Source organism: Dipodomys spectabilis, unplaced genomic scaffold (assembly GCF_019054845.1).
Source record: "Dipodomys spectabilis isolate Male_0828 unplaced genomic scaffold, ASM1905484v1 ptg000002l, whole genome shotgun sequence".
In the NCBI taxonomy this organism is placed as follows: domain Eukaryota; kingdom Metazoa; phylum Chordata; class Mammalia; order Rodentia; family Heteromyidae; genus Dipodomys; species Dipodomys spectabilis.
The window spans coordinates 44,144,880-44,159,611 of NW_024870679.1; the positions used below are offsets into that span (position 1 = coordinate 44,144,880).

A 14,732-nucleotide genomic window follows, 5' to 3' on the forward strand; every position below is an offset into this window, starting at 1 on the left:
TCACTTACAAGTGACCAAGGCTCACACTTGGTATGGAGATATGGGCAGGCTTAGAGGAGGCTATGAGCACCAAGCAAAGACCATCTGTGCATGGACAGCAACTGTCCCATCACCTCAGCCAGCCAGCCTCCTGCAGAGGCACTGATGGGGAGCGGAGGAGGATGGCAGAAACATTCCAGTTCCGCCTGTTGGCTGCCTTTCAGGGCCTTTGCCTTCTGGGCCCTAACCTGCTTACATCAGGAAATTGCAGAGAGTGGAGGGAGAAGTCTCCTACAGATTATCCCTCTGGTAGACACAACCCACCCTGTGGTTCTTATTCAGCCTTCATCCTCAAGCTTCTATGTCCCCTGTTTAGAGCACCAAATGAGAGGCTCTGCCTTGGGGACACTGGTTGGGGGTGGCAAGGATCCCTTAAAAATTTGGAATGAGAGGGCTGGGAAGGTGGCTCAGTGGTAGAGCGCTTGCCTTGCATGCCTGAGGCCCTGGGTTCGATTCCTCAGCACCACATAAGCAGAAAAAAAAAAAGCCAGAAGTGGTGCTGTGACTCAAGTGGTAGAGTGCTAGCCTTGAGCTGAAGAGCTGAGGGACAGCGCCCAGGCCCAGAGTTCAGGCCCCACAACTGGACCCAAAAAAAAAAAAAAAATTTGGAATGAGAAAACCAGGCCAGTCCAGCAGGTAAAAGGAAGAGTATTCTTGTCTGATCATCAGTCCTGCTCTATGACATGATCTGTGCAGATACTTCAGTATGATCTTTCCAGCACATAGCTGGCCTGCTCACTGCCCTCATCCTAAACAGGACCAGCACAAGGATGGGGAGAAGCTTGGGAGATGGAGGGAAGAGCTACTGACCTGCCCCCAGCCCAATGCCCTACCTCTCCCAGACTACTTTTCCCCATGTCTGTGGCCAAAGCCTTCCCAGGATCCTGCAGAAGGTCATAAAATTGTCCCAGCCAGGATAGGCCCAATGATGTCACAGCACCACCTGGGGGTTGCATTAGCAGCAGGGTGTCCACACCACCTCCATTGCCTCCTTTTCCCAACTGTCCTACACGGGTGTTCCTGGGGAGCCAGAAGAGCCCCAGCCTCCTAAGACTGACTGTGAAGGAGCCTATACCCCATTTCTTGAGCAAGGATCCCCATCCCGTAAGTAGGTGCCATCCAGGGGCCAGCAGGAAGGGCTGTTTCCCTCAGAGGATGGATGGGGAGCTCAGCCCCCTCTGGCTGAGCCGGTTTATCGGGGCCCAGCAGCAGCCAGGACATACATAGGGACTGGACTGAATACCTGGGTTCCTGCCTGCAGACCAGGCAGGGCAGGAACAGGGGTTCAACTCCCTTACTGCACAGACATCTGGGGGAGAAGAACTCAGGCCAACCCCTTCTGGTAAAGCTCTCGGCCTGCACATGGGAAGCAAGTCAGTCTCCTCCAGCCAAGGCTACGGCCGCCTCTGTTCAGCCTCTGGCTGTTCTCTTTAAATGGAGGTCTTTGTAACTGAAAGGTTGCTCTACCACTAAAGAGGAGGAGGCCTGGACAGCAGGGCCCCCACGGGTTATGTGGGGCAGAGCAAGAATCCCGAAAAGGAAGAGTGGATGTACTTGGTGGAGTAGAGGCCATTGGCCTGGTCCGAGGGCATCTGCACCCAGACTTGGTCGTTAGGCTGCAGCTGGAGCACGGCCCCACCAGATGCCTGGTCCAGGTAGCCCTTCTTGTATTCGTCGTAGGTGTAGGTGGCTGGCACGTTGTTCTTGTACAGAGCCACCCACACGTTGGTGCCCTTGACGTGTACATGGTAAGCAAAGTAGTAGACGCCGCCCACCGGGCAAGTGAAGATGCCAGTGGCCGGGTTGTAGCCGCTGTGGCCGTTGTAGAGAGTCCGGTCAAACTTCACTGGCATGCCGGAAGCAGGGAAGGGTGAGGTGAGCACTGCGGTAAAGGCTGGTGTGCTATGGGCAGACAGCTCACCCAACCCAAACTGTGGCTTCCCCTTGCCCAGCACAGCGCCCTCTACCCCGCCATTGGGCAGGTGCAAGCCTGCGATGCCAGTCTCATCAAAGGCCCCAGGGGCTCCAGGGGGGCCGGGAGGCCCAGGAGGCCCAGGAGGGCCGGTGAGTCCTGGGGAACCTGGGACTCCAGGGGGCCCTGTGGGCCCAGCAGTGCCAGGTTCTCCTACTTTCCCCTCTCCCGGGGGTCCTGGCAGGCCTGGCTCACCCTTCAGGCCTGGAAGACCCTGGGGCCCGATAGGACCAGCTGGGCCCTGGAGTCCTGGGATTCCTGAGGGGCCCCTCAGGCCAGGCTGCCCAGGGAGCCCCAGCTCACCTTTCTGCCCTAGGGCTCCTGCCACCCCTGGTCCTCCGGGGCGGCCTGTGAACCCTGGCTCACCTTTGGGCCCGGTTGGTCCAGGAGGCCCATGGGCCCCAGGAAGTCCCCTCTCACCTGGAAGCCCAGGTTTCCCAGCCAGACCGCTGGGCCCTTGGTCACCCCGAATGCCAGGCACTCCTGGTGGTCCTCCAGGTCCTGCATCACCCTTAGGCCCTGAAGGCCCACGTCTGCCAGGGAGTCCTGCAGACCCAGGAAGTCCAGGGGGACCGCCAAGACCCTGTGGGCCTTGCTCCCCTGGCTCTCCATCTTCCCCTGGCTCACCCCTGTCCCCTAAGAGCCCTGGGACCCCCGCAGGGCCTCTGTCCCCTTTGGGACCTGGTAATCCCGGCATACCATAACCAGTAGGACCTATCAGGCCAGGGGGCCCCCGAATCCCTGGCTCCCCTTTGGCCCCCATGGGGCCCTGTGGCCCTGGCACCCCTGCTACCCCTGGAACCCCCACACCATCTACCCCAGGGGGTCCTTTTGGACCCACAGCTCCTGGTTCCCCTCTAGGGCCTGGAACCCCAGGAATCCCAGACTCACCCTTGTCTCCGGGGGCCCCAGGGAGTCCATCCAAGCCTGGTTTGCCCAAGCCAGCTGGACCAGGGAGGCCAGGGGGCCCGGGGGCACCCCCTTGCCCAGGGGCTCCAGGCAGCCCTGGCTGACCTACTCCATTATCCCCTTTAAGGCCTCGATCTCCTGGGGGTCCAGGCTCCCCCTTGGGTCCTGGCTCCCCCTGGAATCCTGGGGGACCTGGTACCCCTTGGGCACCTGGTTTTCCTGGTACAGTCATGCCTGAGGGGCCAGGCAGACCAGGGGGGCCTGGGGGTCCCCGGAGGCCCTGGTCTCCTCTTATCCCTGGCTCCCCCCGAAGCCCAGGCTGTCCTGGTGGTCCAACCTTGCCTGGGAGCCCCGGGGGACCAGACTTGCCCATCCGGGAGAAGCCAGGGGGGCCAGCAGGGCCAGGCTGCCCATGGAGCCCTGGCTTTCCAGTGCCTGGCTTTCCCGGGAAGCCAGGGGGACCAGGGGGGCCCCGTGGCCCAGGCTTCCCAGGTGGGCCGGGCTCTCCTTTCAGGTCCATCGGCAGCAGTGGTAGAGGCATTTCTGAGAGGAAGAAAGATGAAGAGAAGAGGCGGGTCAAAGGCCTGGACAGTAGGAACCCCTATCTCCCTATCCCCCGCAGCAGTGTGGGGTACACTGGGGAGGAGCTGGCCCTGTAGTTGCTCAGGAAAACCATCCCTAGCTGTCCCTTTCTGCCCTCATGGAAGGGGGAGTTCAGGAGCCATCCAAGGGTCTCCTGGGCTGCAGGTTATCCTCACCCAGGGCTCGCGTGAGCCCATGACTCGTTCCTGCATAAACCTGAGAGTAGAGTGGCCACCAGGGGGCACCAGCAGTCTGCCTTAGGGCCAGCCAAAGCTAAATCACCCCAACTTCCCCAGTGTCTCCCAGCCTGCCCCCATCTGAGGACCACTTGTGCTGGTCAGCCACAGCTCATTTCCAGGTACTCTGAGGCTGAGAAGACCCAGAGCAGCCTCAGGAGACATGAGAGGGCTTTGGTGGGGACTGGGAGCCTGTGTTGGAGGCCTGGGAGGGTCTGATGGAGGTCAGGAGAGTTGGGGAGTCAGGAACTGTTTGAGGCATGTGGGGAGGGGTGCGCTCTCACCCAGGTACTGGCCCTTGCCCTCACGGAAGGGCGGTCCCACGGGCCCCTTCTGCATGGGCTGCACATACTTCACTGGGGCATAGCCTGCTGCCCCACCAGCCCCACCACCGGCGGACACCCGTGGACCACACCCCAGCAGCAGCAGCAGCAGCAGCAGCAGCAGCAGAGAAGACAAGGGCATTAGAGTCCCCAGCATGGCGTCTGTCTGTGGGCGTGCTGCAGGGAGAAAGAGAGGAGGGTCACTCAGTCCCCCAGCTCACAAGAAGACCAGAATTCAGATATTTGCGAGAAATTCCCAAAGGCACAGGGGTCTGTGGGAGCCCCTTCTTAAACCCCTTTCAGGCCAGCCTTTTGGAAGCCAGTCTCTCTGCAATCAGATGTGCCTTTGGGAACACCAGTCCGACCTCAGTGTGTCCCCCACTAAAAGTCTTTTCAAAATAACACCCATGAGCATGCATCAGGCTGGGCCCTCTGCCAGGCCCGAGCTGAGCTCTTCAGAGCCCAGAATTCAATCCTCATTACACTTGAATAAGGTGTTGTTACTGATCTCGCCATCTCTGTTTATTGGGGTTTGAACTTGGGGCCCTTGTACTTGTAGACAGTTTGCTCTACTGCTTAGGTCACACCCCCAGCACTTTCTGCTTTTAGACTGTTTTTCAGATAGGGCTGTTTTGTGTCCTGGTTGGCCATGGACAATGATCCTCTTAGCTATGACCTGCATAGCTGAGGTGAAGGTACAGCCACCATACCGGCTTATAGGCTGATGGGGGTAGCGGGGAGGGACTCTTGTTAACTTTTTGCCAGGGCTGCCTTCAAATCATGATCCTCCAAATCTCTACCTAGCAGTAGCTGGAATTACAGGCATGAGCCATTGAACCAAGTGATATAGGATTTCAGTTAGGGGTGATAAAATATAAAACAGTATGCTGATATTCACTCAACTCTGAATATAAAATATATTTTAAAATTACATTGTACATTTAAATGGGCCAGTTGTAAGATGTGTTATATATTAATAAAACTGCTTTTTGGGCAGGGAAATGTGGCTCAGTGGTAGAGTGCTTGCCTAGCATGCATGAAGCCCTAGGTTCGATTCCACATAAACAGAAAAAGCTGGAAGTGGCACTGTGGCTCAAGTGATAGAGTACTAGCCTTGAGCAAAAGAAGCTCAGTGCCCAGGCCCTAAGTTCAAGTCCCAAGACTGGCAAAAACAAACAAACTGCTTTTGTTTTTGCCATACCTGAGGCTTGAACTTTGGGCCTAGGCTCTGTCTTTGGGCTTCTTTTGCTCAAGGCTAGTACTCTACCACTTGAGCCCATAGTACCACTTCTGGCTTTTTCTGTGATTAATTAGAGATAAGAGTCTCACAGTTACTTGCCCGGGCTGGCTTCCAAATGCAGTCCTCAGATTTCAGCCTCCTGAGTAGCTAGGATTACAAGTGTGAGCCACCATAGCCAAAACTACTTTTTTTTTTTTGGTTGATCCTGGGGCCTGAACTCGGCCTGGGCGCTGTCCCTCAGCTCTTCAGCTCAAGGCCAGCGCTCTACCACTTGAGCCACAGCACCACTTCAGGCTGAAACTACTTTTTTTTTTCTCTCTCTCTTTTTTTCTTTTTTTTTTTTTTGTCGGTTGTGGGGTTTGAACTCTGGGCTTGGACGCTGTCCCTGTACTCTTCAGCTCAACTAGCACTCTACCACTTGAGCCACAGTGCCACTTCCAGTTTTCTAGTGGTTTATTGGAGAGTCTCATGGACTTTTTCTGCCCAGGCTGGCTTTGAAACGTGATCCTCAGATCTCAGCCTCCTGAGTAGTTAGGATAACAGGCGTGAGCCACCAGAGCCCGGCTAAAACTACTATTTCTAAAAGGCAGCTTAACAGCCTGCTACTCAGAGCTGTGAGGACAATGTGCAAGTATTATCATTGCACTTTATTTAGCCAGCATCCATCATTTGAATGAGGGGCTACGTGGCATTTTTCACACCCAAGGAAAGTCCCTCTTCTCTTAACACCCTTTCTCTGGACTCCTCTCACCCCACCCAGGGCCCCTTTCTGCACCTGTGCCTGGCAGTGAGCAAGGAGCAAAGCTCTACCTGCAGCCATGAATGCAGATCTGGGGATGGCTGTGAAGCCACTAACCCACTTTGCAACCTCAGCCGGACAGTAACGCCAACCACATATGTTTTCCCTGTGCCCCAGGTCAAGTTCTACTGCCACGGCCTCATCAATACTAATTATCATCACAAGCAAAGAACCTATCCATCTCACCCTACCCTATTGAAGAAGAAGCTCTGGCTTAGGGCTGGGGTACGGCTCAGTGGTAGAGCACTTCCTTAGCATGTGCAAGGCCTAGGGTCCCAACCCCAGTACCAAAAGGAAGCAGGGGGAGGGAGGGTGGAGCTGGAGCTTAGACCACAAAAAATTGCCCAGGCCACATGGCATGTAAGTGCTAGAGCTGAGTTCCCATCCAGAGCGTAGGTCACTTATTGTGACAGATGCCAGGACTCAAGTCTGCACAGCACAGTATGGGCCCATGAGGGATGCTGATGGAGCATGAGGCTAGACACTGTTTTGGCATTTGACATTTAACCCTTGGGTCAGCCTGCAATGTATGCTGCCCCTGATTCGGAGATGAGGAAATAGGGTAAAGGGTTTGTTCTTTAACAGACTCATAGGCAGAACCTACCTAGGATGGACTCTTTTTTTGGTCAATTGTGAGGCTTGAATTCAGGGCCTGGGCGCTGTGCCTGACCTCTTCTGCTCAAGGCGAGCTCTCTACCACTTTGACAGCTTTCACAACTCCACAGACTTTCCTGCCTGAGCTGGCTTTGATCCAAGATTCTCAGATCTCAGCTTCCTGAATAGCTAGGATTATAGACATGAGCCACCAGCACTGGCCTAGATACTTAAGCCCACCCCTAACCATCATCACCCACCCCACTTCTCCTGAGTATGGTAGGACAGGATCCTCCCACCCTGGCCACCTGAGGTGAGGGACTGCTTGCTAGGTGGGTGGGAGAGAGGAAGGGGCAGAGTGTAGAACAGGAAGTAGAGCAGAGGGAATGGCTGCTACCCTTCTTTGGCCAGGGCCAGGATTAGGACACTACCACAGGGGAACTCAAGACAGGCCTGGTTTTAGGGAAGCCAGACCAACCAGCTTTCCACAGTAGGACTAGAGGGTGATGAGGTCAGGAAGATGCCTAGGCAGTCACAGTGCCACAGGAAAAGCCCTAAGGCTAGGCAGGGACAGAGTCCTAGTGAATTGTGTGCCTTTCATTCCTCCTTGGTAATGGAGATCCACTAGGAAGGGCTCCTGGCCCCTGCCTATCCCAGCATCTTCCACACCCCACTGTGTGTGTGTGTGTGTGTGTGTGTGTGTGTGTGTGTGTGTACCAGAGAGACAGGTAGAGGCCAGAGAGAGACCAGAAAGAGACAGAGATACCCTTGCTAAGATCAGGAACCAGATCTCAAGCCAGGCCCTGAAGCAAATGTTTCCTGAGTGCAGAGTGCGAGATGGCAGCTGGCAGGCCTCAGGCACTGCCTGTCTTATGCACAAAATGACTGAATTCCCACCTCATTCAGGAAAAGATGCTATTCAGGGTCCCTATTCTACGGAAGAGGAGACGGAGGCTCAGAGAAGCACTGAGGTAATGTGCAGGAGCTGGGAGGGCAGGCAAGAAGCAGAGGCCTGTGGCTACTGCCACAAGGGCTGAGAGGGACGGGAGGGAGGAGAGCATACCAAAGAGCAAAAGCCGGCCAGAAGAGTGGGCAAGCAAAGAGGAGGAGGCTCTCTTCCAGCTTGGGGCGCCTGTGGGTTTGGAGGGAGGGGCGCTGTGGCTCTTGGTTTGAGGAAGAGCTGGCATGTGCCAGTCTGGGCGCTGGGAGGTGGAAAGGAGCTGGTGGCAGGGAAAGGGGGCACTAAGCCTGTTCAAGGGGCTGCGGGAAGAAAGTATGGCCTTGGAGTTGCATAACTGCTCCTGTGACATAGAGCAGCCTACACAGCCCCGCATCCACGGAGCTCTTGCCACTACTCACTGTCCCCGCCCCTTTTCCACCATGCAGACACCATGCCAGGCCTCTGCCCATTCTGTCTCTTGGAGTTTCTCCACCTTTGTGGCCATAATCCTCATGTATTCTCTCACCCCGCCCCCTTCGGTTGTGGGGCTTGAACTTTCCTGAGCAGCTAGGATTCCAGGCATGAGCCACAGCACCCAGCTCAGTCCTCATGTATTCTTGCACTTTGGGGAAGCCCATGAGCTGCCCCTGCTGATCCCAGTGAGCCTCTGCCTGGCTCTTCTGCTCTCGCTGTCCCCACGTCCCCCTCCCAACTCCTTGCCCAGCAACAGGGCCTAGCTGGCACATCGGGGTGAACCAGAATAGTTGAAGGGTCCAATTTACCTCAGTATGTGTATGGATGTGTGTGTGTGTGTGTGTGTGTGTGTGTGTGTGTGTGCTAGGGCTTGAACTCAGGGACTGGGCACTGTCCCTGAGCTTCTTTTGCTCAAGGCTACTTGAGCCACAACTCCACTGCTAGCTTTTTTGGTGATAAATGTTTATTTTTTGGGGGGGGTCTATTGTGGGGGCTGAACTCTGGGCCTGGGCGCTGTCCCTCAGCTCTTCAGCTCAAGGCTAGCGCTCTACCACTTGAGCCACAGAGCCACTTCCGGCTTTTTTCTTTTTGCTTATGTGGTGCTGAGGAATCGAACCCAGGGCCTCAGGCATGCAAGGCAAGTACTCTACCACTGAGCCACCTTCCTAGCCCTGATAAATGTTTATTGACAATAAAAATCTCAAACATGCTGGGTACTGGTAGCTCATGCCTGTAATCCTAGCTATTCAAGAGGCTAAGATCTGAGGATCATGGTTCAAAGCCAGCCCAGGCAGGAAAGTCCGTGAAACTCTTATCTCCAATTAACCACCAGAAAACTGGAGGTGGTGCTGTGGCTCAGTGGTAGAGTGCTAGCCTTGAGCTGAAGAGCTCAGGGACAGTGCCCAGGCCCAGTTCAAGCCCAACGACTGACTCAAATAAAAAAAACCTCAGACTTTCCTGCTCAGGACTGGCTATGAACCCTGATCCTTGGATATCAGCCTCCTGAGTAGCTAGGATTACGGGTGTGAGTCACCAGCACCCTGCTACCATCAGATTTTTTTGTTGTTGTTGTTGCCAGTCCTGGGGCTTGAACTCAGGGCCTGGGCACTGTCTCTGAGCTTCTTTTGCTCAAGGCTAGCATTCTATCACTTGAGACACAGTGCCACTTCCAGCTTTTTCTGTTTATGTGGTGCTGAGGAATTGAATCCAGAGCTTCAGGCATGCTAGGCAAGCATTCTACCACTAAGCCACATTCCAGCTCTACCATCAGATTTAAGGCGCATACCAGTACCTCACTTAGACTTCGCATAGACATGTATCACACCAACCAGGAAGTCCCTTCTCCCAGATGAGAGGGCTCCCCAGGGCTAGAATGGGAAATAGTGGGGACATCCAGATGGCCTTAACTAAAGAGTTTCAGCTAAGAATGACAGCACTGAGAAGAGAGGAGGCAAGGGCTTCATCTGTTCTCAGTTCCTCAGGCAAGGGTTGGTGGCACACAGGGTGTCAGGGGGGTCCAACGGGACAATCCTGAGGCTTAAGCTAGCTCTGCCCATGACTAGCTGTGTGACCTTGGGGCAAGCCATCACCCTCTCTGGTGACCTCTTGGGAGGTGGGGCTGCAGGGGTATGGAGCCTGCCTGAGGAGGGACACATCCAGGAGACGCTGATTCAGGGGATTGAGCCATGGCGGCAGCGGGGTAGACGCGGTGTTTGGACAGCTGCAAGTCCTTAACGGGGATTTCCCCCCTTTTCAACAAATCCCCGTAAAACAGCATTTCATCCAAGTCAGCATTTTGTGGCAGCCTGGCCTCCTCCCAGGGAGGCCAAGGAGACAAGGAGACGGGCCGGGAGTGGGGAGTGCTACGGGGTCCCTCAGACCAGACGGGACGGGCCCCAATGGGAAGACCTCTACCCTGGAACAGCCAAGGAGAGGCCCTGCCCACCCAGCCTTGCCAAAGGAACCCGCGCCAGGGGCAAACAGCAGAGGATGCTTAGGAGACCCCACCACAGTGAGGTCCTGACACTCGGCACCTTGTCCTTGGTCACAGCAGAGGTCCAGACCACAGAGGACAGGAAAAACACCGCGGACCCCAGGCCACCTCCCAGGCTCCAACGGACCAGGCAGGGTGAGGCTGGCGTGACCCTAGACAAGGCAGCACTCAGCGCCTTGGATGGGGGTTGGAATCCAGGCCCCCAGGCTCCTCACCACCATCCCAGACGGGCAGGCGGCTAAACGGAGGAGCGGTGGAGAGGCGCTCGGCTGGCCAGCCAAACCACAGGTATGTTATGAGACGCTTCCTGTTGTGGAGACATTTCTGCGGATCCTCGGCCCCACTCCCCAGACTCCATGCCTCTCTCTGGTCTGCAGGCCTGACGCCACTCTCCTGGGCTCTGTCTCTGGCACCTGGTCAGAGGAACAGCTCAGGGGCTCCCTCTCAGGGCCAGCCCTGGGAAGCACTAGGCCTCAGGACCAGGGGCCCCTGGTCCCTCTGCACAGCTCCTTACCTGCTGGGTGATTATGGGCCAGTGACCCTGGGAAAAGATCATTGAGACTGTCTGACCCTCCAGCCCCTCCAGGTATGCCCGCTTGCCTTACTCCTGATGACCGGGAAGCCTCACTTTGGTCCAACCACCAATCCTCCTGTTACCAAGTGACACCTGTCCTCCAGCCCTCAAAAGACTCAAGTGGCTTGCTACTCAAACCTAGGATCTTGTGAAATGACCACGTAAAGTCGATTTGCTGACTGGTCATTCAGAGAAGCTGACCAGGCACCACAGAGCCTACTCAGGATTAAAACTGAGTTATGGATCTGGAATGGAGGGGGATGGAGGATTGGAGCAGAGGGCTTGACCCCCAGTTCTGCTTCCCCAGTGGGCTGTTCACACATCTGAAGGGCTCCCAAGCCTCCCCCCTCCCCTGCCCCGCCAGCCCTTCTTCCACCTAATATCTGAAATAGGGGTTTCATTTCCCACTCAAGACCCAGGTCCTCCTTCTTAGGGTCTTCTTGGTCTGTGGATGCCTGCCCTGCTGCTTTCCAGACTCTCCAGCTTCAAGTCCACATAGGCCCAGTCCTCAGCCTGCTCTGCAGACCTGTCCCAGAACCTGGGCTCACGTCCTCTTGGAACAGTCTCTGTGGACCCAGCCTCTCCTTTCCCCGGCTCTGGTCTTATCACCAAGGAACTCCCTCCTCCTCCCTCCCGACCTCCCCCTAGGGCCTTCAGCTCCTGCTGCACTAGCAGCCAAGCACTTTTGCCTATCCCTCTGCTGTCTCCACCCAAACGGTTCTCATTTCTGTCTCTCTTATTACCTCCGCCTCCCCCACCCCCAGGTGCCCAGGCCAAAGCTCAACATCACTTTTGGCCCTTCTTTCTTTCCTTACAGGGAAGAAAAGACTCTCGAGCCTATCATGCTTTGGTACAATTAGGAGAGGCTGCCTCCCCCCAGCCATTGCCCCTCCTGGGCACTCTTGGGCACCCAACCTGCACAACTACACATGACATTTCTAAGCCTGACCCCTCAGATCACAGATCCAAACCCGTGGTCTCTGTCTCCTCTATTCTCTCACTGTCTTTCTTCCCACCACCTCTGCCCTTCAGAGACCTGTACACCTCCAAAATGCAGCTCAGCCAAGAGCCAGCCAGTGGCTCAGACTCAGGAGCTGAGATCTGAGATCATCATGGTTCAAAGCCAACTCAGGCAGGAAAGTCCATGAAACACCAATATGACCCACCAAAAAGCCAGAAATAGAGATGTGGCTCAAGTAATAGAGCACCAGCCTGGATGACAAGGGACTGTGTCCAGGCTGAGTTCAAGCCCCAGTAGCAGCGCGCGCACACACACACACACACACACACACACACACACACAGCAACCCAATGCCTGACACATGCCAGCCACTCCACCACGAAGGTTCAATTTAACTGCCAAATAATTATATGGGTGATCACAGCAGCCTCTCGCCCAGCCCCCGCCGTCCCCACCGCCCCTCTGTTTTTTCAGCTTTGCCCATATAGATTCCAAACTTTAGCCTTGACCAGAATCATCAGGACAGTTGTTGAGACACACATTCCCAGTCCCAACCCTGACTCTGCAGGGGTGATCCAGGCCTCACCTCAGCGTCTCTGCCCAGCCCCTGGGCGAGGCTGAGGGGGCCTGCCTGGGGACCACGAGGAACACAACTCTTCCAAGGCCCTCTGTGCCTTCCCGTGGCTCCCTAGTCCCAAGAGGATAAATTTCATGTTACTGTGCCATGCATGTGGCTGCCTGGAGGAGGAGAGCAGACAGGGTAGAGGCTGGTTGTGCGCATAGAGAAGCTGACAGTGTGGTGGAGGAAGGGCTGTGTGGGGGATGGGAGGACTGGAAGTCAGCTCAGTGGAGGAACCATATCTGTTCCAGCTGCACCATCTCTGTCCATGGCTGTGCTGTCGCTGCCTGCGTGTCTCCGCATCTCTCCCCTGACACGCTTGGTAACACCTGGAAGACAGCCCTGATGGTCTGTACTTGCTCATGCTATGTCAGTCCTGTGTCGGCCTGCCTTGCTGGGGCCTTACAGGGACTGAGGGGTCTGATGTCTCTGTGCTCCATCACCGGTGACACAGCCCACTAAGTTTAACCATGCAAGTGAGGACGCTCCTGAGTCCAAGCACCTAGAATCTGGAGTCGGGGCAGAAAGTGGTGGCCAGGCTAGACCAGGCAGAGGGCGGCATAGGAAGGTGGCTCTTTCTTGTCTGCTCTGTCGGGCTTCAGTTTCATTCAAGTCCCCATATCTCTCACCAGGCAAGTGAGGCACCCAGGCCGCAGGAGACCCCAGCTTGGGAAGCAGTATTAGACAGAGTCTTTTTTTTTGGGGGGGGGGGTCCAGTCGTGGGGCCTGAACTCTGGGCCTGGGCGCTGTCCCTCAGCTCTTCAGCTCAAGGCTAGCGCTCTACCACTTGAGCCACAGCGCCACTTCCGGTTTTTTTCTTTTTGCTTATGTGGTGCTGAGGAATCGAACCCAGGGCCTCAGGCATGCAGGGCAAGCGCTCTACCACTGAGCCACCTTCCCAGCCCTCAGAGCAGCTTTTCTAGGTGCCCACCCCTCCTCCCATCCACCTCACTCTGACTGTGGGTGGCACTCAGCACATGCTCAGCAAGTCTGCCTTCAGGGACATACTGGCTGCCCCCCTCCCATCTTGGGCCCAGCCCCCAGGGTGGCTTACCAGAGGGCCCGTTTCTCTGTGGCTCTTCTCAAATCCTCCCCAGATCTGGGCCACAGAAGGCCAGGACCGAGCATTCTTCTCTACAGTTGATTGCATTTACTTTCCAGGCCTCTGGCCTCTGCCTATCTCTGAGTCTGGTCCCCCCTGTGCTTGGGGAGGAACCCCTCAACTACTAGAGCATGCAGAGAGATGAGAACAATCAAGCAGGGCAGACAAACCAGGAAAGCTCATGAGGGAACACCACCAGAGCAATCATGGATTGGCCTCTCTGGCAGGTGACTGGAAGCAGCTGAGTCCTCTCTACCGAATGCTCCTCCCAGCAGAGGCCTCGAGCCTGTCCAGAATGATTCTAATTCAAGGGTCCCGGGATCTGGCCATCCCGGCCTTAAGCCGGGCAGGCTGGACTTCAGGCTCCAACCCTTCTCCTTCCCCTTCTGGTTCGCATTTGCAGCCTTTTCCGGAACGCCACCGGCACTGCTGCTGCCCCAGCCTGCCAAGATTCCTGGGCCTCTCTCCTGGGCCTCGAAGCTTCCCTGCATGGTGGCGGCGGCAGCAGCAGGAGGGGCTTGGCTGGGCAGAGACAGGCCCGGTGGGAGTGCAGCCAGGCCACTGCACCCAGGCTGGGCCAAGCAAACACTGCTGTGCCAAGGAGCTGGGCAAAATAGTTCACAAATGAGAAAAAGCTGCTTCCGATTCAGCCGGAGTTTTACAGTGCACAGGGAGCTGAGGTCACCTGTAAGAGAGGCTGCCCTCAAGGACACCCTGGGCCTGGGAGGGGCTTCTACTCCAGCAGGAGAAGGCAAGGTTAGACAGCAACAAGCGCAGGCCTCATCCAGCCTGATCTCAATCGCGCTTACCTTTCAGATCAAAGGAGCCAGGGAGGTCTCAGTGGAGGCAGGGCCTGAGGATGGAGAGGAGTAGTAAGAAACCACCAGAAGCCGAGATGCCCCATACCTGACCCTCAGCCTCACCGCACTGGCCACAGCTTCTTGCCAGTAGCCCTGCTGGACCCGGGGGCACTAAATGAGCCTGGTGTCACAGGCTGGGCCATACTCCCCCTCTTTCTGAATTCCATGTACACTTAGTGTGCTCAGAGTACCTGAGCTGAGGTGGACATGTCCTCTTTTATCAGAGGGGAGCTGGAGGGGGGGCTTCTGGATCCGTACTGGCAGAGTCCCCTCTCTGCATCAACCCTAGTTAGCAGTGGCCCTTAGGTTGGAAGACATGCATGCTGTGTGTCCAGGACTGGGCCGCCGAACACAAAAGCATCTCTATCCCATGTCCTGCTGGAGGCATCAGACAGGTGACAGCCATGCAAGTAACTAAGATCTCCAGGATGTGGGAGATGCACGCTCTCTCCATATCCCCTCAGAATGCTTCCAGGCAGAAGACATATTGAAGCTGTATTCTGAAGGATGAGGAG

At 56.0% G+C, this 14,732-nt stretch overlaps 1 protein-coding gene across 2 annotated transcripts; it reads right to left on the bottom strand.

The window, feature by feature from the left end:
• Window positions 1-681: 681 nt before the first annotated feature.
• On the bottom strand, window positions 682-14,174 carry Col8a2 (collagen type VIII alpha 2 chain). Of its 2 annotated transcripts, none has more exons than XM_042680979.1 (3): window positions 14,167-14,174; window positions 4,023-4,238; window positions 682-3,463 (listed from the first exon to the last, which is right to left on the bottom strand). In XM_042680979.1, exons 2-3 carry the CDS (start codon window positions 4,216-4,218, stop codon window positions 1,548-1,550), a joined length of 2,112 nt encoding a protein of 703 aa, XP_042536913.1. In that variant the 5' UTR covers window positions 4,219-4,238; window positions 14,167-14,174; the 3' UTR covers window positions 682-1,547. The 2 variants fall into 2 exon arrangements, with proteins under 2 accessions (XP_042536913.1, XP_042536903.1); XM_042680969.1 differs by lacking the exon at window positions 14,167-14,174 and adding an exon at window positions 13,410-13,425.
• Between the last annotated feature and the right edge of the window lie 558 nt (window positions 14,175-14,732).